The sequence below is a fragment of the Diabrotica virgifera genome, chromosome 9 (genome assembly GCF_917563875.1).
Source record: "Diabrotica virgifera virgifera chromosome 9, PGI_DIABVI_V3a".
Taxonomy (NCBI): Eukaryota; Metazoa; Arthropoda; class Insecta; order Coleoptera; family Chrysomelidae; genus Diabrotica; species Diabrotica virgifera.
In genome coordinates this window covers 191,975,414-191,999,790 of record NC_065451.1, presented here as the reverse complement: position 1 = coordinate 191,999,790, position 24,377 = coordinate 191,975,414, and the positions used below count along the sequence as shown (strand labels likewise).

General features: G+C 34.9%; 1 protein-coding gene across 1 annotated transcript in view; it reads right to left on the bottom strand.

The window, feature by feature from the left end:
* Positions 1-16,919, bottom strand: part of LOC126892907 (uncharacterized) — a 100,524-nt gene extending 83,605 nt beyond the window's left edge. Inside the window, exon 1 of the mRNA XM_050662761.1 lies at positions 16,835-16,919. Within this exon, the coding sequence (XP_050518718.1) occupies positions 16,835-16,880 (46 nt within the window). The 5' untranslated portion in view covers positions 16,881-16,919. The remainder of the gene's footprint in view (positions 1-16,834) is intronic.
* Between the last annotated feature and the right edge of the window lie 7,458 nt (positions 16,920-24,377).

Genomic DNA, 24,377 nt, shown 5'->3' with positions numbered 1-24,377 from the left:
GTAATGATGGCTATTACTCACGATAATGAAGTTTATACTCACTCGCCTACGGCTCGTGTCGTAATTCATCAGAGTGAGTAATAGCCATTACATGCGAGTAGAATACTATACTTTTTCTACGACTTTTTTTATTTTAATTAGTAAAAAATTTAATTATCAACTACTCGAGATTTAAATTATAATAATTTACAAAATACCTAAATGCTATTTATCCCTAGTACGTGGCTGAATAATCGGTTGCCTACTATTACTAAATTCTTATTTATTGTAAAAATACAACTAGAAATAGTCAATATAAGTTCTATTCGTTTCCAAAAAATTATAAGCTTAAATTTGTACCTACTGTCAATGAATCTAATAAACAGAAAATGGCTGTTGTCGGTGGACGTATTCCATATAATATATACTTATAATGTATATTTACATTTAACTATATATATAATATAATAATATAACTATACATAATATGTTATAACATATTTAACACAATATAACTTGAAAAACAAACACAATATTAGTTATAAATTCCAATTAACATAAACAAAAAGCGCTAATGTCACTGTCGCTAAATTAAATGATAAACGTCAAAATTTTTAGTAAACAAGATATAAACGTAAAAAATATACTGACATTGTTACAGTTAAAATTCCTTTATATATTTTTCGAAGTTAATTATTGGTATAAATAACAATAATTATTGTATTAAATAAACAAGTTTAAGTAATTTTATTTGCAGTTTATATACGATTAATATTAAAAGTGGCATGCGCCACTTGAATCTAACTTCAGCCCGTGAGTAATGAAATATTACTCACGGGTACAGTAATGGGTGCTATTATCTATGAAAAAATAGCGAATAATGAGCATGTTATTAAACGGTCGTAGAAAAAAAAAGTTTCTTAGATATCCCTAGGTATTTTATTTCCATTACTTGCCCAATGCTAGCGCCATCGTATCGGCTTCCAGTTTACATCTTATTGGTTTTTTACTGATTACTAATACGATAGTTTTCTGAGCTGAAATCGTCATGTTAAATTATTTTGCTCTTGTATTAAATCTGTGAACTACTTTTGGAAGAGACGAAAGATCTTTTTCAGCTCATCGATATTCCAAATGGCGTATACGTATGCAGCTATCATAAAACGGTTTTTTTGTTGGGCTGCACAGTTATCAGAAAAAAATATAATATTCCTATTTTTCTCTTTTTCTAAACTATTGCGGTTTTTTGGTATATCAACTTATAAGTAGGTATTTGATTCTGTCCATCACTAATTATTAAAATGTTCATTTATTTACAAAAAAAAAGTAGATAAATATACGAGAAAAAGTCATTTCTCTAAATATTTCAACAGTGACGATAAATAGTAAATGTATTTTTTCAAGAACAATCTCACATGTGGAAAAAAAAACAAAAACGTAAAGTTTATTTTATCAAATACTTCATAAATAATTACTTAACTCAAAATATGACTATATTTTATTAAAAATGTAATAAGAAACTTACTGACCTTTTCAAGAAAAACGACACAAATCTAAATATCTCACTTTTCCGTCGAAATGCCGAAAAATACTAGGACACTCAAAATATAACGGTTTTCTTGATAAAAATCGATACGTTCACTTCGAACGTCAGAGCCCAACTTAAAAGTGTCATTCTTCCGAAATAAAAGTATTCATTTTACCACCAAAGGAATAATGACACTACCGCCATCTTTCTAAATTGGTAGTAGATACCTATCTATGTGACATTTTCCTGGTAAAAGTATAGGATATTTGGAGTCAATTTAACAAGATAGCTAGAATAATGCATTTTTGAGTTGTGTCACTTTTCTTCCGGATGAGCGATATATACACCGTTTTTAGGCGTCAACGCCCTTCGGTAGGGATCTATGGAGGAGTATCACCAAGTCGCAAGCCCTTATCCCTTGCCGTACCGCTCCTCCATAGGCCGATCAGACGCCAGTTAATTCTAGACCAAGCCGTAGACTCTATTGAGCTTTATACTACGGCGTTGGCTTTTTATTAATTTCTGACCTAGCTGAGGCTCGAACCAGCGATCGCAAATCGCAAATCGACTAAACTTGTCGATCGACTGCGCCTCAGCTGACTAGACCGTGAGACCAATTTCATAATATGTAATAATTTTTAATCGAGTTATTAAGCCTTGAAAATGGCCATTTTCGCATTTTTCGAATTTTTAATCGCATATAACTCAACAACAATAAATTTTAGAGAAAAATGACAAGAGACCTTTTTTTATCAGAATGACCCAGATTATCTAAAAAATATTGTTCGAAATGAAAAAATTATTTTTGTGAATTTGTGAAAAAATAGTTATTTATTATTTGAAACAGTTCGTAAAGTATGCTTCACGGCAGCAGAGCGACAGCGGAGCGAGTGCTATAATATATCGCGTAAGTTCGAAAAAATTACTTCGCGCACAGTTTCATACAATATTTTATCTACGATAAACAAATAAAAAAACTGTAACTCTTCGTCACTGGAATTCATTTCTATTCTACAATTTTCAGAACTTTGACATTTAAAATTGATTTAACTTGTTTGCAAATCAATTATTACGTTTACATAAACATCCCTTGGAACAACTTTAATTACTAAAATGTAATTATGAATTTGCTACCTATTGTTAGAACATGTTATAAGCCTGATTTCCTTTGTCTTCTAAATTTAACTTGTCAAGCGCACAAAATTTAAATTTCGTAAAACTCTTTGTGTAAGGATTTCACACACTTTGTCTCTCAGACAGTTTTAGTAACATCAACTTTGCTTGATTTCCCATGGGGCAGAGATTATTCAGTACGAAAACAAGCTGAAGTAGCTTTTTGCTATTTAAGCACTCGTTTTATGTTGACCTAAAAAGATTTTTTTGTGTAATTTTTAGCTGTAAGCGTAACTTTAGGATGCTTTTGTGGACATGACATTGTAATTTTTAATTGGAAATTACGTTTTTTTGCAAGAATTATGCAAAAGGAGTTAACCAAATAAAGAACGATGATTGTTGTGTAAAATTGGAAATGTAGACAGTTGGTCGATTTCAACTTGTTAAATAGAGATGCACAGTGTTTGATTTCTATTGTATTGTAATAGTATTTCTCACTCATATGGTTTTTCTCTTATTGGACCGTGGCTCTCACTGTAGCAAATAAGTTTTTATCAAATCTGCATCAATATCTTTATATATACAAATTATCAGTGTATTTATTCATTATGGAACTAACAGAATGTGGTAAGAGAAGGTGGAGATATCCTTACCACCCTAACGAAGACATATAATTGTCATCATCTACACCATTCTTGCATCTAATTTTGGCCCACTTTTTGTCTAATTCCCACTGTCTGTGATAGAAGGATTCACCTAGGAGGCTTGATCTGCTGTGGTCTTGTTAAATGTCCTGCCCACCTTAGTATTCTATTTTTATAAGAGATGTTATGTCTTTACTGGCAGATATCTATTTGTATTTATGGTATATCGTATATCCCATAGTGTGTCACCTCCTCTAAATACCGTTTTCGCAGATGCCACCGAATATTCCTCTGAGAATTCTTCGTTCAAATATGAGCAAAAAGTTTTCATCTTCGAGATGATTGTAGGTCAAAATAGCACTTGTCAGAATTATTCTCTGTGTGCTACGGAGTTGTCATTAGTCACCAGGAAGCCTAAATATGTGAATTTGTACACCACTTCAAACGTAAAGTTATTAATGGTGAATTGGGGACCGATGTTGTTAGGTATTTATGCCATTATTTTGGTTTTTTCTTTATTTATTTGTAGACCCATGTTTTTTGAGGCATTTGAGAAAGTGGTGTATATTTCTTGTTGTCTAATCTGGCATCTCTAATCGTTTTTTAAGAATATGTTGAAAAGAAGACATGCCAGCGCATCTCCCTGCCGCAGTTCAACATTCGTTTCAAACGCTTGTGACTGTTCAGGTGTCCAGGAGTCCAGGCTTATGACTGTATTTCTACTTACAACTTTAGGTATTGTAGCCGTTAGCAGTCATATAATTTTATCGGGAATGTAGAATTCGTCCATGGCTTTATACAGTTTATTTCGTTACACACTACATAGGCCGATTTAAAATTCATGAAGAGGTGCAGAGGTGGTAGATATCGATATCGAATTCGTTGATTTTTTTCAGTATCTGCCTCAACACAAAAATCTGCCCCATTATCAATCAACCAGACCTAAAGCCACTGTGATATTCGCCAATAAGCTCCTCTGAATACGCACTTCTATGGGCTCCGTGAGTGACCATGGTGGGGATACACGAAACTATGCCAGCGCCCGTAGCGGCTAAATATGACAACTTTGGTGAATAATGATTGAATAATAATTTTTTTAAATAGATATTTCGCTTACCTTATTATTGCCGTTTTGATGTTTATTATTTATTTTTATATTTGCATACTGACGTTCTTTCCTTCCCCGATCTGGTGGTATATTCCTATCGTCATCTATTTCCATTTTGTGTTACACACACGCTCCAAAACTAATAGTTCAATAGACCCAGCTAATGTTAAAATCTGGTAATAATAATTCACGGTGCATAATTGCTTTCGATGTAGACTCAATTAATGTTAACACCAACAACTAAACTATAACGAAAAAGTGAAGAAAAACCCTTAAAATTGATATTTTCTTCAGGGAACTTCCAAATTATCCGATTTTTAATTTGACGTTTATTTGCCACTCGGTTTCTATATAATAAATTTTACCAAAAATAAAAATATTACATTAACGTCAAATATGTCATATGTGTATCATATCGTCGGCTTACTGCCAAAACCCACTAACTCCACTTTTTAAAGTTTTGAGGAATCAACGTTTTAAACTTTAATTTGAAATGAAAAATCGTTTGAATTTAAAAATGATTTAATGACTGAAAAATATTAAAGTAAATAACATTATAAACGAAATATTTTGTTAAAAAATTATTAAAATGAAGTGAAAGTTAAAAAAAGTACAAAAAACATTTTTTTTCGGCACTTGTTGGGTTTTGGCTGTACAAAGTTAGTCAACTTCTAGGTAACTTTCAACATCACTGTCCTCCATATCAGGCACTTGTCTTGTTTTGGCAGAACTAGAATATTGTAAATGATAAAATACTATTTTATTTAAACAGAGATGTGCAGACAACTGCTCATATCTGTTTTTGGCTGAATAAAAGTGTCATCATTGGAATTAGTTGTTTTGAGACCCTTCCTTGAATCCCACATTTAAAATCTGCTTTGAAGTGTCTGGTTTCATCAGTACATTATTTGATAGTTATTAAGTACAAAGGCGTACTTAACTCAGAATCGACAAAAAGTGGAGTTAGTTGGTTTTGGCAGTAAGCCGACGATATGTTTAACGTCAAATTGTGTTCTCCAAAAATTTCAGGCGACTACGCTAGGTGTCGCGTCATGCCTCCTCTACATATCAGCAGACGCGGATGCATCTGCGGATGCATCTGCGGATCCATCTGCCGATGTAAGAAAGTGTCTCCTCTACACATCGGCAGACGCGTCCGCGGAAACCATTTGATCCGTTCTTGGAAAACCGACAACAACCGCATGCCTTAAAAATAAACAACAGACCACCAACAGACGACCAAATTACCCCATCTACACATCTGTGGATGCATACGGGGAAGTCATCCGCGGACGCGTCTGCTGATATGTAGAGGAGGCATGATGCACGGAGCCGGATGCTCGAAAATATTGTGTTAAGAAGGGTTATATACCCCTATAGTTTCTGCATTCCAATCTATCACCTTTTTTGTGTAAGTAAAGGGCAAACAATTTCAGTACACCACTCTTCCGGGATTTGTTTCTCATTCCAAGCGCTCATTATTATTTTATGTACCTGATTAGTAAGACTATCACTCCTAGATTTAATAAGTTCTGCAGGTATAACGTCACTTCCTCAAGTTTGTCATTTTTTTAAATGTTTCATTGTGTCTCATACTTCTTGAATTCAAGTAGGTTCTAATATTGGATTGTTTCTTGTTCTTGCTTCTAGAGGTGGTAGATTTTCATCTTCAGCTTCGGTAGAAAGTAGTTCTTTATAATGTTACATCCACCTATCTAATATCCTCTTTTGTCATGCATGAGTATATGTTCCTCCTTATTATGAGATATTCTCAGCCTTGATTTAAAATTATTTTCTTGCATTATTCAGAGACCTATTTATAGAATTTTCTGGTTTGGTTTTGCGTTTTTAACGTCTCAAGTTCTTCCAATATTCCATTTTCAAAACCCGCTTTTTTCTTCTGTGTAAGACCTCTTTTTTCTTCTAAGATCTTTATAATTTTGTTAATTTTACTGAGTTCTTCTTTATTGCAGAAGTTTATATGCATCATCACACTCAGCATCCAACCAGTCATTGCGTGGTGGTGATATTTCAAGTCAACATACATCTTTCTTGTATATTGTTTTCACCCAATTTTGAGAAAATGTGAAAACTTTGAATTATCCACGTCCGTCTGTCCGTCTGTCTGTCTGTCTGTCTGTCTGTCTGTGATCACAACTCCTCCGTCAATATACCAGCTAGAATGACAAATGAGGTGTCAAATGAAAGCTTATAATCCAAGCATGGTACTAAAGGTGAGATATTTGACCTGTATGACCGTCGGTCTGTCCGACCGCGAATATAACTCATCCGTCCTTATACCAGCTAGAATGACAAATGAGGTGTCAAATGAAAGCTTATAATCCAAGGATGGTACTAAAGGTGAGGAATTTGATCTAGGCTGTCTATCCGTCTGTCTGTCCGACCGAGAATATAACTCCTACGTCATTGTACCAGGTGGAATGACAAATGAGGTGTCAAATGACAGCTTACAATCCAAGGAGAGTAATAAAGGTGAGAAATTTTAACTAGGCTGTCTGGCCGTCGGTCTGTCTGACCGCGAATATAACTCCTCCGTCCTTATACCAGGTAGAATGACAAATGAGGTGTCAAATGAAAGCTTATAATCCAAGGATGCTACTATAGGTGAGAGTGAGAAATTTGATCTAGGATCTTTGTCTGTCCGTCTGTCTGTCTGTCTGTCTGTCTGTCCGACCGCTAATATAACTCTTACCTCATTGTATCAGGTAGAATGACAAATAAGGTGTCAAATGAAAGCTTATAATCCAAGGATGGTAAAAAAGATGAGAAATTTGACCTAGGCTGTCTGTGCGTCTGTCCGTCCGACTGAGAATATAACTCCTCCGTCATTTTACCAGGTAGAATGACAAATGAGGTGTCAAATGAAAGCTTATAATCCAATGATGATAATAAAGGTAAGAAATTTTACCTAGGCTGTCTGTCCGTCCGAGCGCGAATATAATTTCTTCGTCATTTTACCAGGTAGAATGACAAATGAGATGTCAAATGAAAGCTTCTAATCCAAGGATGGTACTAAAGGTGAGAAATTTGACCTAGGCTGTCTGTTCGTCTGTTCGTCCGACTGCGAATATAAGTCCTTCGCTATAACAGGCAGAATGACAAGAAAGTTGAGAAACTTGACATAGGACTTCCGGTTTTAGAAATGCGACCAAAAGTACTGTTTTAGAGTCACCGGAATAATACAAGTGATATATTATTCGACGCGACTTCGCAAGAAGAGAACAAATATATACTTCCGGTTTCATGACTGTCTGCCCATATGTCTATCTCCTCCGTTATTAATACAGATAGAATGACATATGAGGTGTCGAATAAAAGCTTATAACCCAAGGATGGTATTAAAGATGAGAAATTTGACATCGGACTTCCGGTTTTAGAGTTGAAATCGTATGAACTGTTTTAAAGTCACCGAAATAGTATAAGCGATATATCATTTGACGTGCCTTAGCAAGATGATATCAAATGTAAAATTTTGGTTTTTATATCATTTCCGGTTAAAAAGTTCTAACCATAAGTGCAGAAATATTACAGGTAACACATCAATCGAAGAGTATTGAAAAGTTGAGTTTGAATCTTTAGATTCGGTTTTGAAGTCATTTCTGTTTAAACAATGATGACCCAAAGTTTAGAAAAATGGCTCAAAATTAGTAAAATCGTTTATCAATCGGCGCAAAGTTACACGAAGCGTTCAAATATCGACTTCCAGTTCTACTTTCGATTACTTTGGGTGAAAACCTAGGACTTACGAAGTCCAATTACTTGTTACACATTAGAAATAAATTATTTTATTTTATTTCGCACAACTCTACATTTAGACGAAGCAATAAAGCACTAAAATCGGCCTTACGTCCGAAAAAAAGGACAAGACCGATCTTAATAATTCTTTTTGCATTCGATTCGTGAATGCGCCAGGAAACTTTGTGACCCGGAGCCATGATATAATATTGAAAAACATCATACAAAAAATGCATTCTTAAAGTGCATCTCAAACAGACAATAAAAAAATTCAGAACTCGTCCATTATCGGCGGAAATGAGTTCAATTTTGTTACTCGGGGGGTTTTTGGGGTCGCTGGAAACGAATATGACGTCAAAAGTGATCTCCGGAGTAGGTACCTGTTGCTAAGGGTACCTACTGTTTACCTCGTCATTAAAATTCATTAAAAAATTAGTCAAAAATCATTACTCGGGGGTTTTTGGGGCCGCTAATGACCGAATATGACATCGGAAGTGATTTTCGGAGTACTTGGTGCCCAGGGTACCTACTGTTTAGCTCTCTTGTGGAGTTTTAGGCAAAAAAATTATTAAAAAATTAGTCAAAAATAATTACTTGGGGATTTTTGGGGTCGCTAACGACGAATATGACATCGGAAGCGATCTCCGGAATACCTGGTGCCCAGGGTACCTACTTCTTATGAAATTTTCGGCAAATTCGTTAAAAAGAATTAGCCAAAAATCATTACTTGGGGGTTTCTGGGTCGCTTACGACGAATATGACATCGGAAGTGATCTACGGAGTACCTGGTATCCAGGGTACCTAATGTTTACCTCGTTTTCTGGAGTTTTCGGCAAATTCATCAAAAAATTAGTCAAACATCATTAGCTACGAGATAAACAGTAGGTACCCTGGGCACCAGGTACACCGGAAATCACTTCCGATGTAATATTCGTCGTCAGAGACCCCAAAAACCCCTAAGTAATGAATTTTAACTAATTTTCTAATGAATTTGCCAAAAACTCCAGAAAACGAGGTCAACAGTAGGTACCCTGGGTACCAGGTACTCCGTAGATTACTTCCGATGTCATATTCGTCGTCAGCGACCCAAAAACCCCCCGAGTAATGATTTTTGGCTAATTTTTTTTAATGAATTTGCCGAAAACTCCATAAGAAGTAGGTACCCTGGGCACCAGGTATTCCGGAGATCGCTTCTGATGTCATATTCGTCGTTAGCGACCCCAAAAATCCCCAAGTAATTATTTTTGACTAATCGTTTAATAAATTTTTTGGCGAAAACTGCACAAGAGAGCTAAACAGTAGGTACCCTGGGCACCAAGTACTCCGAAAATCACTTCCGATGTCATATTCGTCATTAGCGGCCCCAAAAACCCCCGAGTAATGATTTTTGACTAATTTTTTAATAAATTTTAATGACGATGTAAACAGTAGGTACCCTGTGCACCAGGTACTCCGGAAATTACTTCCGATGTCATATTCGTCGTTAGCGGCCCCAAAAACCCCCGAGTAATGATTTTTGAGTAATTTTTAATGAATTTGCCGAAAGCTCCACAAGACCAGGTACACAATAGGTACCCTGGGCACCAGGTACTCCGGAGATCACTTTGACGTCATATTCGTTTTCAACGACCCCAAAAACCACAGAGTAACAAAATTGAACTCATTTCAGCCGATAATTGACGAGTTCTGAATTTTTGAAGTTATACTTCTTTACGCGCGATATGAGGGTGAATTTTAATAGGATTAAAACCTTTGATCCCGGCCCAGTCGCATTACAACTTTGTTCTGATTGGATGTTCAAATTACATGACAAAAATTATCCAATATAGCAGCTGTGGGACTGTGGTTTGGTTATGTATGGTTGTTGCGTTTTAAAATTTGTAGGAAGAGAAACAACAAACAAAAAGTTAGTTAATGGTTATACTGCCTTTTTAAATAGTTTTCATATTATATTTTTGGACTTATTAACATAGAAGAGATGATTGTTGCACGCCAATGTGAAAGCCCATCAAACTGTGACTAGTATGAGTGCCGCAAAATTACTGATAAAAAACCTATTAGCTCGAAGGCGTAAAGAACTGTGGATAACAACAATCAACCGGGACGATCTACGATTTCGCTTATTCAAAGCTAAAGAATCTTACACTGGTAAGTGTTTTAAGAATAGTTAATCAAATTTTGTTATGATATTTGAACATAGCCACTTTGCACGATGCAAGTGATTGCGAAATTTATTAGTCGTTATACGGGCTCTGATTGGGTGTTGAAATGATCTGTCAATAATAAATAATTGTTCAATATGAAGGTAAACAAATGTATAATATATTAGTTTTATTGTTTTGAGGACAGAAACAAAAAAGTTTATAATTGTAGTGATTTTTAAATAGTTTTTAAAGCAACAGGTACGTAATAATTGTAAATGTATCATAGGTACCTACCTATTTGAAGCTACCAAAATACATAGTATGTAATACTTTTATTTACATAATTTGATTACCATCAAAATTTCTATCAATATTCACCTAATATATTGTTTTCTTACTCTATGTTTTGTTGTATTTTTTCAATTCTAAATCATTTCAATTCAAAATCAAAATAATTTGATTTACATAATTCAAAAATGTCAAAAGTTTAATCCGTTTAGTTAGTCGATCTTCGCACATAATGACACACTGTCTTCGTGGCGAAGCGTTTAATGCGAGTGAACCCCAATACAACGCCAATACCATCCGCGCTGGTAAGTTGGTTCGAATCCCAATAGAAACTTTTATTTTTTTATTCTTTTTATACATTTTATGATTGTAAGTATATTTATTATATAATTTTATTTTCAGAAAATACGTATTTAGTTAAAAAAATTTCCGACAACTAATGTTCAGAAATCAATTGTGGCATTTTTAATGTGTTTGTGTGTGTTTTATTCTTTTATTATTTTAATTTTTGGCACTGTTTTAATAAAAATGTTTGAGAAGTAGTAAGTATAAATTAGTTTAATATTTAAATAAAATATAAATAAAAAGTATATTAATTTCGTTTATAATCATATAATCATATAATAGAAGTATAACTTCTTACGTGCGTACAAAGTACACACACATTCTTTTTTTTTATTGTCTGTTTGAGATGCACTTTAAGAATGCATGTTTTGTATTCAGTTTTTTAATATTATATCATGGCTCGGGGTCACAAAGTTTCCTGGAGCATTCACGAATCGAATGCAAAAAGAATTATTAAGATTCGACTTGTCCTTTTTTTCGGAGGTTCAGTGCTTTATTGCTTCGACTAATTGCATACAGAGAATGTAACAATATTTAAAAAATAATAAAGAACAAGTACTCTTAAATTTGTTAAAAACACCAAAACTCAAAAAAGTGAAGCAGGCAACTTTAAAAAGCCCTATGAGCAACGATAATGGCAGCGAATATGCCGTTAAATAAGTTACAACCTCCCATAAAAAGAAGTTATATTATCATAAACCAGTGTGAGTTGACATAAAACGAAATCGCACAAATTGACAAGTTTTATACTGATTAAAAATACAAGGAGGAGTAGGAATAAGAGTTACTGGTCTTTTTATGGCATTAGGGAGGAATCCCACACAGCCAAAATGATTAATTATATTATAAAAAAAAGATTTAACAGGGATTGTGGCACACATTTTTTACACAAAAGGTTGAACAAAGGATCCGTTGCATAGAAACGGAAGAGACGTGGGGGTGGTTCTTTGAATCCTTGGATTTTTAGGTATATTGGGTCTCACGAAAGTTTTAAACAAAAAAAAAATCATTTTCAGACTGGTTTCTGAATAAGACGAGATTAAAACAGAATTCAGCTGAAGCAGCATCGGCAGAAGACGAATTTCATAGCTGAAGAACCTGAGAGAATGGTTTGGATGCAGCTCAAAACAACTATTTAGAGCTACTGCCTCAAAAATTAAAATAGCTACGATGATTGCGAACCTCCGTACCGGGGTACCTGAACAAGAAGAAGAAAACAGAATTGAAAAGTTTTTTGAATCCTTACAGGATTAACTGACAACACAAGGTAGATCTCGGATAGGGTAGGTATAAGCATTTAAGAAAAACTTAAAGAATAAAATAAAGATGATACCATAACTGAAATTTCGCTGTTTTGACGACGGATAACAAATAATCGTAAATGTGTTTTTTTATCTAAAGCCAGCAGATACATTATATTATATGAGCTTTTCATTTTTGATTTGTGACAACTGTGACAATTTTAAGCTGTGACAATTTTAAGTTGTGATAACACGGGTCAAGATAACAAAGTGACTTAGGATGGAATCACTGAATCAGTCAGTCACATTATAAGATATATAATAACCTTAAATATGAACTTTTGCATCTCATCATTCAGGGAAAGATCCAAGGTAAACGTAGCTCTGGTAGAAGAAGAACATCATGACTGAAAAATCGAACACAATGGTACGAAAAATCGACTACATAATTATTTATAACTGCCATCAATAAAGTCACGATTGCGAATATGGTGAGGTTGATATCAAACAATCAATAACTATAACTGAAAGAAGAAGAAGAAGCAAAAGTATATAAGAAATTTTTGGTAATAGGATTGATAATAGGGTAGCTAAAGAAAGAGCTAACTAATATTCTGTTTACTAGACCAGAGCTATTCTGAGAGGTGTATCAATTATTGAAGAAACATATACTTTTTTAAGCATTTAAACAAATTACATTGTTAATTAATAATATCATTAAAACACTGCACATTTGTGATAATGATAATAATAATAATAAGAGGAGGAAGAGGCTGGAGAGGAGGAAGAGGACTTATGGATATAGGTAAGCAATTAGATAAACAAATTGCTAATTTAAGAAATTATTTTCAGTTGCAAGCTGAGACATCTACACAACATCGCGCTAACTGCGCAGTAGATAACACAACACCGATCAAACTTAGGGAACCAGAAATGCGCATAAACCACCTCATTAAAGACGAAAAAATGCGCACCTGGATGGGTAAACCTCTGCACGGGCGACATCCCAATGAGGTCAGCCAAGACTATGTCGACAATATAGCGTCGAACTATTGGTTGACATCAGGAAAGATGTTCCCTGAAACGGAGGGTTCATTACTGGCCATTCAGGATAAGGTTATACCAACCAGAAATTACCTGAAATATATCGTCAAAGACCCTCAGGTTCAAATCGACAGATGCCGATATGGATGTCAAGCCCAAGAATCCATCCAACATATTACAGGGGGCTGCCAGGCATTTGCTGCAACTGAATACAAGGAACGGCATGACGCAGTGGGAAAAATCCTTCATCAGGAGATAGCTATCAAGCTGGGACTTCTCTAAACGGACCATCTCCCATATTATCAATACGTCCCTGAGAGTATGCTTGAGGATGGCAACTACAAGCTATACTGGGACCGCACTGTGCTCACAGACCAAACAGTGGCACATAATAGACCAGATCTCGTACTAGTTAATAAATTAACCAGACAAACAACACTAGACTAGACGTAAACAAATGTGTACGAAAATTTTTGGGAGATACACCTGCATACCAAGTCACCTAGGGCTCGATAACACGGAAAGAGTCCCACCAGAGCTCAATCCTTTTGATACCGTAGGTATCTGGGATGAGTCAATTTTCCCCTTAGAGGGAGTGTGAGCCGTATGGCTAAATCTATAATAATAATAATACATTAACACTACAGGCCTAGGAGGCTCACCGGCTTGGTTGGCTATTCTTCTCCATTCGTTTCTGTTCTTTGCTTTTCTTTCCCAGTTGGTCACTTTTAATCTTTGATATCTTCCTGCATGTCCGCTTTCCATCTTGACCTTGGTCTTCATATTCTCTTCTTTCCTCCTATTGCACTAGTTAGAATCCCCTTTGGTATCCTGGTTTGAGGGATCCTCTGCAAGTGTCCTATCCAGCTTAATCTGTGTGTCTTCATGATTTTTATTATGTCAAGCTCTTTGTATAGTTCATTTAATTATTGGTTTGTTCTCCGTGTCCATATGCCATTTATGCTTTTTCCGCCGTATATTTTTCTCAACACTTTTCGTTCCCATCTCTGAAGTTACAACTGTTCTGATGCTGTTAGTGTCCATGCTTCACTCGCGTAGGGGACTACAGGTCTGATTACGGTTTTGTAGATCCTGATTTTGGTACCTCTAGATATGTAGGTACTTCTCAGCACTCTATTTAAGGCATATAGACAGTGATTCTCAGCCATAACTCTTTTTTGTATCTCCTCGCTGTTATCAGTTTCGCACGAGAATATAGCACATTTGTAATGTACGCAAAAAGTACATAGGAATTAAAAAAAAAAGATCAAAATCTGTCAACTAGAACCCGATAAAGAAACTTGCAGTCTTTATACATTAACAGTTTTGAAAGCTTGAATCTTTAGCTCCCTTTTAGCATGATCCAACTAATTTTCATTTCAGCCTCATTTTTAGCAGTCCCAAACAATGCTGTCTTAAGTTTAATCTCATCTCTACTTATAATTGCTCAAGATAGCTTTCTTTTGTGTGTAAATTCATCGTATAAAATTGCCAGCTTTTTAAATATGAATAGTGTATTGCACAACAAGTGAGAAAAAAGACATATTTCTCACGAGCGCAGAAGTTTGTTGGCACGAGCCGAGGCACTTCAAAACTTTCAACTTTCAAAATTAAATAATTTAGTTGCTTTTAGGTATATTGTATGCATAAATTGAAATAAAATACCTATACATGTAGGTATTTAATATTCTTAAAATTTATATACCTACCTTATTTTAAAAAATTCTAATTAATAGATATTTTTGAACAGTTTTGAAAGGTAATTTCTGGTAAGTTTTGCTTTAACACATTTATTTGACAACATTAATTGAATTTGTATTGTGCATATTATCATGGAAACGGCGATCATAGTATGGAAGGCCGTAGGAGAACCCGTGAGAAAAAATATTTCTCACTGCAATGGCCGACTTTTCTCACTGCGTGAGGAATTGTTCGTTTTAAATGTATGTAAGTAGTGAGAGAAGTTGCATATTGTACAGCATCCATAGAAAAACAATATTTCGCCTACGAGTTATTCTAACTGTTGATAAGTTGATAAAAAAAACATTTTTTGCAAAACGATTTTCGGTTATAAAAATGTTGTTAACGTTTTTTGATACATATTGATAGTTTAAATCTTAAACTTTCATTTGATATGCACGGAATTACCGTATCTTCATTGTTTTCTGACAATGTTATTGCAAAAAAAGTCTCTCAAGTTTATTAAATACCTCAATACCCAACTTTGGGTGAAATACTAAATTTCTAGGTTAATTTTAGTAATAGTTATTAACAAATAAGGATTGGCTTTTTAAATTCCAAAAGCGCCATTTTGAAGCCTTTTCAATGTTCAAAAAAATCAAAGTTTATAATTTTATGTCAATTATTTAGCTTTATGTTGTTCTAAAGTTATTTCCTTGTGGCATTTTTATAATGAACTATTTTAATTGGGAAATAAGCCACAATTTTACCAAAAAAATGAATTTATTAACGTTTCGACGCCCAAGTCGGGGGTCGTTGTCAAAATACAAAATAATACTAAATAAACAAAAATGTTGTTGTTTAGTAAAAAATTCTTGTAATAACTTATTTAATCTGACTCATTTATATAGGCAATTCAGGCATGTATTATACATTTTAAAGTAGAAGACTTTAAAATGATATTGCCAATATTGATGAGTTGCGTTTCTGGGACGACTTTACTAAAAGATAGTTCATTCGATTACATTAAATCAACCCCAACTCAAGAATATCCGCCACAAAGAATCATAGCATGTGATCTGTCTTTAAAAAGACAACAAATGCAACGATGGCAGTAAAAATTTTTAAAAAATACTATGGAATCTCTAGCGCGAGAATTTTACTGCCATTGTTGCATTTGTTGTCTTTTTAAAGACAGATCACATGCTATGATTTTTTTGTGGCGGATATTCTTAAGTTGGGGTTGATTTCATGTAATCGAATGAACTATCTTTTAGTAAAGTCGTCCCAGGAACGCAACTCATCAATATTGGCAATATCATTTTAAAGTCTTCTACTTTAAAATGTATAATACATGCCTGAATTGCCTATATAAATGAGTCAGATTAAATAAGTTATTACAAGAATTTTTTACTAAACAACAACATTTTTGTTTATTTAGTATTATTTTGTATTTTGACAACGACCCCCCGACTTGGGCGTCGAAACGTTAATAAATTCATTTTTTTTTGTAATATTGTGGCTTATTTCCCAATTAAAATAGTTAATTATTTAGCTTTTTAATAAGGTGTAAAAAATCGAAAAAATCACGTTTTTTGCACTAAATTGTTAATAATTAAAAAACGGAAGGAACCTGTTCTGGGCAGGAAACAGGTAGGTTTTCTTCATATAGGTTTACAATAACTAAAAAAGTTGTCAGATACCTAGATTATTCAAAGTCCCGAACAGGCAGTTTTGTTGCATATTTTCCTGGACTATAATCGTTTTAAAATTTGAGTAGAGAAAATGTTAAATATAGAATCTTATAAAAATTCATCAAAAATAATGTAACTACAATAGACTGATACTGTAATTTCAGTAGTTCGATTAGGTTCTAGTAAGATACATATTTTGTCTTTGGTAATACAAGATCTATTGAATGGTATACTATAAAATCAAAGTTAAAATACTTATTGTTTACTTACAAATTATTAAAGAACTTAAATAAGCCATTCCTCCCTTTCGCGCCATGATGTTAGGCACCACCACTCACGGACTACATGAACGTTTAGACTGTTGCGGAGTATTTCGTCCTTCGCAAGGATCTCCAACAGTCTAAGAGTGTGTGCGCCTGCGCGGTACTAGCAGTCAATAACAGTGCGCAGGCGCCTGACGCAGAAACGTGGGAGATGTCCATTGAATGTAGGACTGCTAGGGCTATAGTGGGGGCGATGTTTTATGATTTTATGGATGCTGAGGGATGATACATACTATGGCATTAGCAATATTAAGTTGTTTACATTATACAGTATGATACAAAAGTATGGAATAAATTCATAATTTACGAAACAGAGACTTTACGTCAATTTAAATTTACGAATGGTCATCAATTGCTTTTTATGTGTAGGACATTACGTCATCTTCTTCTTTACGTGACATCTCAGTGCCAATTCCATACTGATATACTTTTTTAAGTCTTCATTACGAAGTTCTTCTAAAACCAGTGCGGATGATCCACGTTCATTGTTTTTTAAAATCCATGGTCTTGTCCAAATGCGTTTTTCCAATAAAGCTTCTGCTAATTCATCCAATGCAATTTGACACAGTTTCCGAAGTAACTGTTTCAGTCGAACATTGTTTTTTTTTAGAAATATTTACCTTTCAGTGGGTTTGTTGCTCTATTGATCTCGCAATAGTACTTTTTAGCTACTGGCTGAAAATTCCCTAGCCGCATCTAAACCGTTCTAGCATGCGCCAAGTCAGGATAGTAACTCAGGCTAGGATACCGGGATATCTAGCTTGCTATCCTAGCTTGAAAAACTAGCTTTGTGTAATCCGGGCTTTATGAACAGGCAATCAACTAGCATTCGACACAGCCTAATACTGGGCTCATAAACTATAGTTTTTAGAACACGAAAAAGTAAGTAAGTTTGACAAAATAATTGATGGATTCGACCGTTCTCTCTCTCTTGTCGTTTCCCCATTACTGAGGATTGTGATTTCTTCCAATATTCCTAACAATGTTTCTCCATTGGTCTCTATCTTCAGATGCTCTAAGAGCTTCGCAGAATGAGTTTACAGCTGAATTCTTTATTTGGTCGGACCATCTAGTTGGTGATCGTCCTCTTGATCTTCTCCCCGGAACGTTTCCAGAAACAAATAATCTCTCCAATCGGTCGTCACCTCTGCGAACCACGTGACCAAAGAATTGCAGTATTCGTTGCAGACATATTGTGGACAGCCTTTTTTTAATCTTGAGTTGGTTTAGAATGGAAACGTTGGTCCTATGAGCTGTCCAAGGTATGCGCAGCATTCTTCTCCAGCACCACATCTCAAAGGCATCAATTTTTTGGCCCTCGCAATTTCGACCGTTACTTGATAAAAATTCATTTTATCTAACAATAAAACACTGAAAACTTTTATTTTCAATACTTCTAGATACATAATTTATTATAACTTAATGTCATTACAGCGGTTTCGGCAGAGTGCCTTTCTCAAGTGATTTATTTAAAAAAAAAGAAAAGTATTCCACCTGTTGTCAATCTGGTGGTACGGAGGCGATATTTATTGTCGTTTTCTGCGCTACTTCGATTGATAACTTAGTTTGTTTTCCGGGAGATGGCCCTAGTTCATCCGTGACAGTTCTTTCTTTGCAATTCGGGAAGGCCCTAAGCTATGGTAAATGGTTAAAGCGGAGAGAAGAGGATATGGGTTTACTGATGAGGGGAAAAAGATCTCCGAAACCGGTATAGACTCTTCCTGCACTCTCCGCTTTAACCAGAGTATTATGCAGCTGCTGCATTTTCGTTTTGCAAAGAAATTGAGAATGTTTATACATTTTTTGATTTATTTTACTATTTATAGGTTGTTTTTAAGTTTTATAATGAATAGGTTGAGGAGTGGGGAGCTGTTTGTCTCAAGTTGGTCATTCAGAATTATATCTGTATTTTTTAGAATCTATTGAAATTAATAAATTAAAAATACAGATATAATTCTGAATGACCAACTTGAGACAAACAGCTCCCCACTCCTCAACCTATTCACTAAGAAACTTTAAAATGTAGACACATAGTTGTTAAATAAATCACTTGAGAATGTGTTTGAGATGTCGAAACAGCTATAGTGATATTGAGTTATAATAAATTTATGCGAGAAAACCTGAGCAACGTACCAGTTAAATCAGGGCATATTAGCATAATAAATGAAACTAGCGATGCCGAAGGTTTATGATTTCTGACCAAATGACATCCCGACACAAGCCTGAAGTACTTTTTAAAGTGGACATTTGCCCACGAAAGAAATGGGACAGAGGAAACTCTCAACCCACATTGCAGGGTTACACCTGGTATACGGACGGGTCTAAAACTGCAGAAGGGTCGGACGCAGGAATATTCTGTAGTGGTGGAAATTTCAACATTTCTGTTCCACTAGGACAATAATATACCTCTGTATTTCAGGCAAAGATTTTTGCAATCTTACGGTGTGCAAGAGAAAACAACTTGAGGGCCTTCGAACTGCAGCGGATTAACACATGCATAGATAGCCAAGCAGCCATATAAGCCCTAAGGTGAACTCTAGGCTAGTGTGGGAATATCGACACGAACTCGACAGATTTTCGCAACATAACAATGTTATACTGGAATGGGTTCCAAGTCATCGGGGCGTTAAGTCCTTACCTGGTTAATCTTATTATGGATTGCTATAAAAGGTAATGGAGGGCTCCTTGGTTCTATAGATTGGGCTAATGCTCTATGCTGATGATATCGTGTTAGTAGAGAAGAGCAAAGAAATGTTGAAGGGCCATTGAAGAGTTAGGACTCAAGGTTATCAGGTCGAAAACGTAGTATATGTAGTTGGGCCGAACGGGAATGCTTGGGGACATGGAATTGAAAGATACGATGGACAGAAATGGGAAACCTCTGAATGGGGACCTCTGAAAAGGAAAAAGCTAAGGAAGAAGAAGAAGGAAAAAAAGTCTTTTTATTTTTTTTACCTTAAATTTATAACTTATGTAGGTATATGTATTTTAATATATTGTGAACTAGAGTACGAATGCTAACCTAGCCCAAGATATTCGTGGCCTACAGAGCTTTATAAATAAAAATCTCCGAACAAGCTTTACCACCCACTCACAAATACAAATGAGTTCATGCATATAAAATTATTTCACCTTCTGCGGAATAACTTTCGAAGAAATAAATTCTGTGAAAACGTAAAAAGTTTCAACTTGTTTTATTTTTGAAATTGCTTTTCCTTAGGAAATACTATCTCTCGTTGCATTAGCCTCTTTATTTGGCGTGGGATGAGAAAACGAGATGTCCTGCAAACAAATGAAATCATAAATATGACGTGGGTTCATCGGCAGGTAGGGGTAGGGTAGTTGGCACTCGATTTATAACAAAATCCTGCAGGTAATAACAGCAGGAGTGACGTATCAGATTCGATAATGATGGATGAAATATCACTCTTTCCGCCCTCTTTTTTCACCAACGCAATGAGAGTCGTAGTAATAGTGAAGGCGCTTAAATTTTTAAATTAAATACTAAATTCATTGGACAATATATTACGATATAGTCACCATCCTCTTCTTCTTTTGGTGCCTATCCACTATAGTTATAATGGATACGATTAAAGGCATTAGCAATAAGGAACAATAAAGCAACAGATATTGATCTAATTCATCTCATTTATATCGAAATTTTAGTAGTCGGAGAGATAGAAGCGGATTTTGCTCGTGATAAGTAATATGGAAAAACTATACGGGGATATGTTGAATTAGTTGTGTATATGACTTTCCCCAACGGGTGGAAACCAGAGTGGGGGACGAGGGTAGTTTTAAGGGGTCAAAGTCGCGGTTTTTATTATTTTTTTTTGTGACGCTCATGATCGAGATAATACACCAAAATTTGGAAATTAGTAGGTCATGACGTAACTAAGTAAAATCTCCAGGAGCGGAACGCTGCATGACCGACGAAGGGGTGGGGGCAGGGTGAATATAATAATTATAATGGGTTTTTTGTGGTTCGTGATTGAGATAGTGCACCAAAATTTGGGAATAAGTAGACCATGACATAACTAAGTAAAATCCCCAGAGGCGGAAACCAGAGTGGGGAACGGGGGTAGTTATAAGGGGTCAAAATCGCGGTTTTTATTATTTTTTTATGCCGCTCATGATCGAGATAGTGCACCAAAATTTGGAAATAAATAGGTCATGACGTAACTAAGTAAAATATCCAGGAGGGAACGCTGCGTGACCGACAAAGGGGTTTTTTGTGACGTTCATGATTGAGATAGTGCGCCAAAATTTGTTAATAAGTAGACCATGTCATAACTAAGTAAAATTCCCAGAGGCGGAAACCATAGTGGAGGACGAGGGTAGTTGTAAGGGGTCAAAGTCGCGGTTTTTATTATTTTTTTTGTGACGCTCATGATCGAGATAGTGTACCAAAACTCGGGAATAAGTAGGCCATGACGTAACTAAGTAATATCTCCAGGGGCGGAACGCTGCGTGGTCGTCAAAGAGGTGGGGGAAGGGGTGAATATAAAAATTATAAGGGATTTTTTGTGGCGTTCGTGATCGATATAGTGAACCAAAATTTGGGAGTAAGTAAATCATGACGTAACAAAGCAAAATCTCCAGGGACGGAAACCAGAGTTTGGGAGAGGGTAGTTTTAAGGGGGTCAAAGTAGCAGTTTTTATTATTATTATTTGTGATGCAGCACAACATTTGTCCGCAACGCAGCGTTCCGCCCCTGGATATTTTACTTAGTTATGTCATTAGTTATGTCCCCCATTCTGGTTTCCGCCCGTTGGGGAAAGTCATGTACACAACTAATTCAACATATCCCCGTATAGTTTTTCCATATTACTTATCACGAGCAAAATTCGCTCCGCTCTTGGTCTATAGGTATAGCATCAGTAATTTTTTATCAATTTATTGAGTACCAAAAACGTGGGATAAAGTACCTGTAACAACTCTATTAGAAAGTTTTAGTATTGGCGAAGACTTCAATGCGAAGGTCATGCACTGTTGCTCCAGAATATCAACCACTAAGGGTAAAGAGCTGTTATTAGCTATTAAAGAACATCGCTGTGAATCACTATCAAGTGTTAGACTAATCTACTGGCCTATGGGTAGAAACAAGACACCTGATCCAATAAACTTCTTTATCATTATGAACATTTCAGCTAACTTCCTAAACATTAGCAACTGGTGAGACTTCAATTTTGATTATTTGCCCGTAGTACTAACCATTAGTGACAAGATAATAATTAAAGAAGACAGTTACAACTACCATTAATTCATTCTATTTCAAAATTAATAAACAAATCCACGCTCTATTATGGTTCAATAAAATCTCACCTCTTCATCTATTCCGAATTGGTGTCTCCTTAATTCCGAAGGATCTCCTTAGAATCCGAAGGAAATCCTTATTGCGACTGTGGGAGGCTTCTAAATAAAATAAATACTGCCGGAAAAACGTATGATTTAAAGATGAATGCTGGGAAAACTAAATGCATGGCAATAAGAAAGGGCACGCTTTTGAGAGTACAACTGCAAGTAGATATTGCCCCAACCGAGCAAGTAAAAACATTAAAATACTTGGGAATGATAGTGAATGACTAATGGGAAATGTGATCCTCAGCAAGAAATAAAATGCCTTTCCGAACAAGAAAGACAAGCTTTTATTAATTTTAAACCGCTACTTTGTAACCTAAGAATCTGAGGAAATGGTTCTCCACAACAACAACTAATATATTTAAAGCATCAGTTAATAAAATAATTATAGCCAGAATAAACGCCGTTATTCAAAACGAATAGGCACCAAAAGAAGAAGACTTTGAAACAGCAATCTCTCCTTCAAGCTCCGTTACAGAATGGAGACATGGACGTTGAATATCTTCCATTAATAAGTTGGAGGCTTTCGAAATGTGGATCTTGCGAAGAATGTTCCGCATACCATGGACAGATAAGGTGAGAAACGAGGAAGTCTTAAGAAGAGTCAATACTGAGAGAGAACTGCTCAACTTGATCAAGGTATGAAAAATTGGATACCTGGGATAACTGGGACTTAAGAAAGCGAAAAGTTATCCAACGACTCTCCAGTAAAGTCCATCTCCAATAAATAAAATACTTTGGACATGTTATGCGTGCAAACGGAAAACATGGAAAGATTCATTATACAAGGATAGTTGGAAGGCCGAAGATCAGGAGGAAGATCCCAACAAGATGGATCGATCAAATTACAGGAATATGTAAAAGACCTATGCATGAATTAAAGACCTATACTCCGAACACTAGAATTTGGCTATTATTTATATCCTTTTAGAATTTCGCTTAAATCAAAATCCATATTTCGACTTGTATGCTGAATCATCAAAAACTAAACTTTCCACACCCATAAATATTTCCACTATCCTTACAAATATTGATGATTATTTCATTCATAGGAGATTCTGACCAATAGAAAGCTACAGAAATAAAAATTAAAGTGATAGTTTTTGATAATATCCCGTCGTCAAGTATATTACGTCAGATGCCCTTCGTTGCTACGATAAAATACATTCAGTGACATTAATGACAATTACTGTTTTAAAAGTTATAAAAGTGATGACTTCAACCGTCAAATATTTATAGCAACTGTGTGTTTAACTGTAGTAATTTGTACTTACATAAATAAATTACATTAAAATTTTGGTTTTGAACAGATTTATTCATGAAATAATCGCAGCAAATTGCACTCGATCTCTAAAATTATTATCGAATTGTTTCCCTCGTGCCACTTTGACATAATTTCACTCCCCTTCGGGTCGTGAAATTAAAACTGTCAAAGTATCACTCGGGAAAAATTCGATAATTTTAGAGCTCTTGTGCAATTACTACTGAAAATATTTATACATATACATATAATTAATAAACATTGTATGTAACTTTATTTCTACCTTCAACATTAAGTTATAAAGCACTAACTTCCTATACAGTGAGCACGTAAAGGTTGGAATAAATTCATTTTCTCGAGAATGGACGAATTTGGAAAAAAATCACGAAACAGATCAATTTTTATTTTTAAATTACGACTTTTTGGCATATGTATCATACTAATGAGATGACCCATTTGGGCGTAATGACGTCATCTATGATTTTTTAAATGAGAATAGGGGTCGTGTGATAGCTCATTTGAAAGGTAATTCAATTCTCTATTCAGTAATATAAACATTACCATAATTATTTATAAAGGGTGTCGAAAATAATTTTTTTGAATTAAATTTATTGACATAAAAAGAAGAATATATGTGTAATTTATTTAATTCCAAATACATTTTACTGCTCCCATAAAACAGAAAAAAATGTTTATTTGAAAAAGAATCATTGTTTTTCGCTTAAATTAAATGCTCAAACTGTCAATAGGCAGGTGAGTGGTTGCTGTAATATTGAATTTAAGCAAAAAAAACAATATTTATTTGTCAAATATACATTTTTCCTGTTTTCTAATAGCAGTAAAATGTATTTTGAATTAAATAAATTA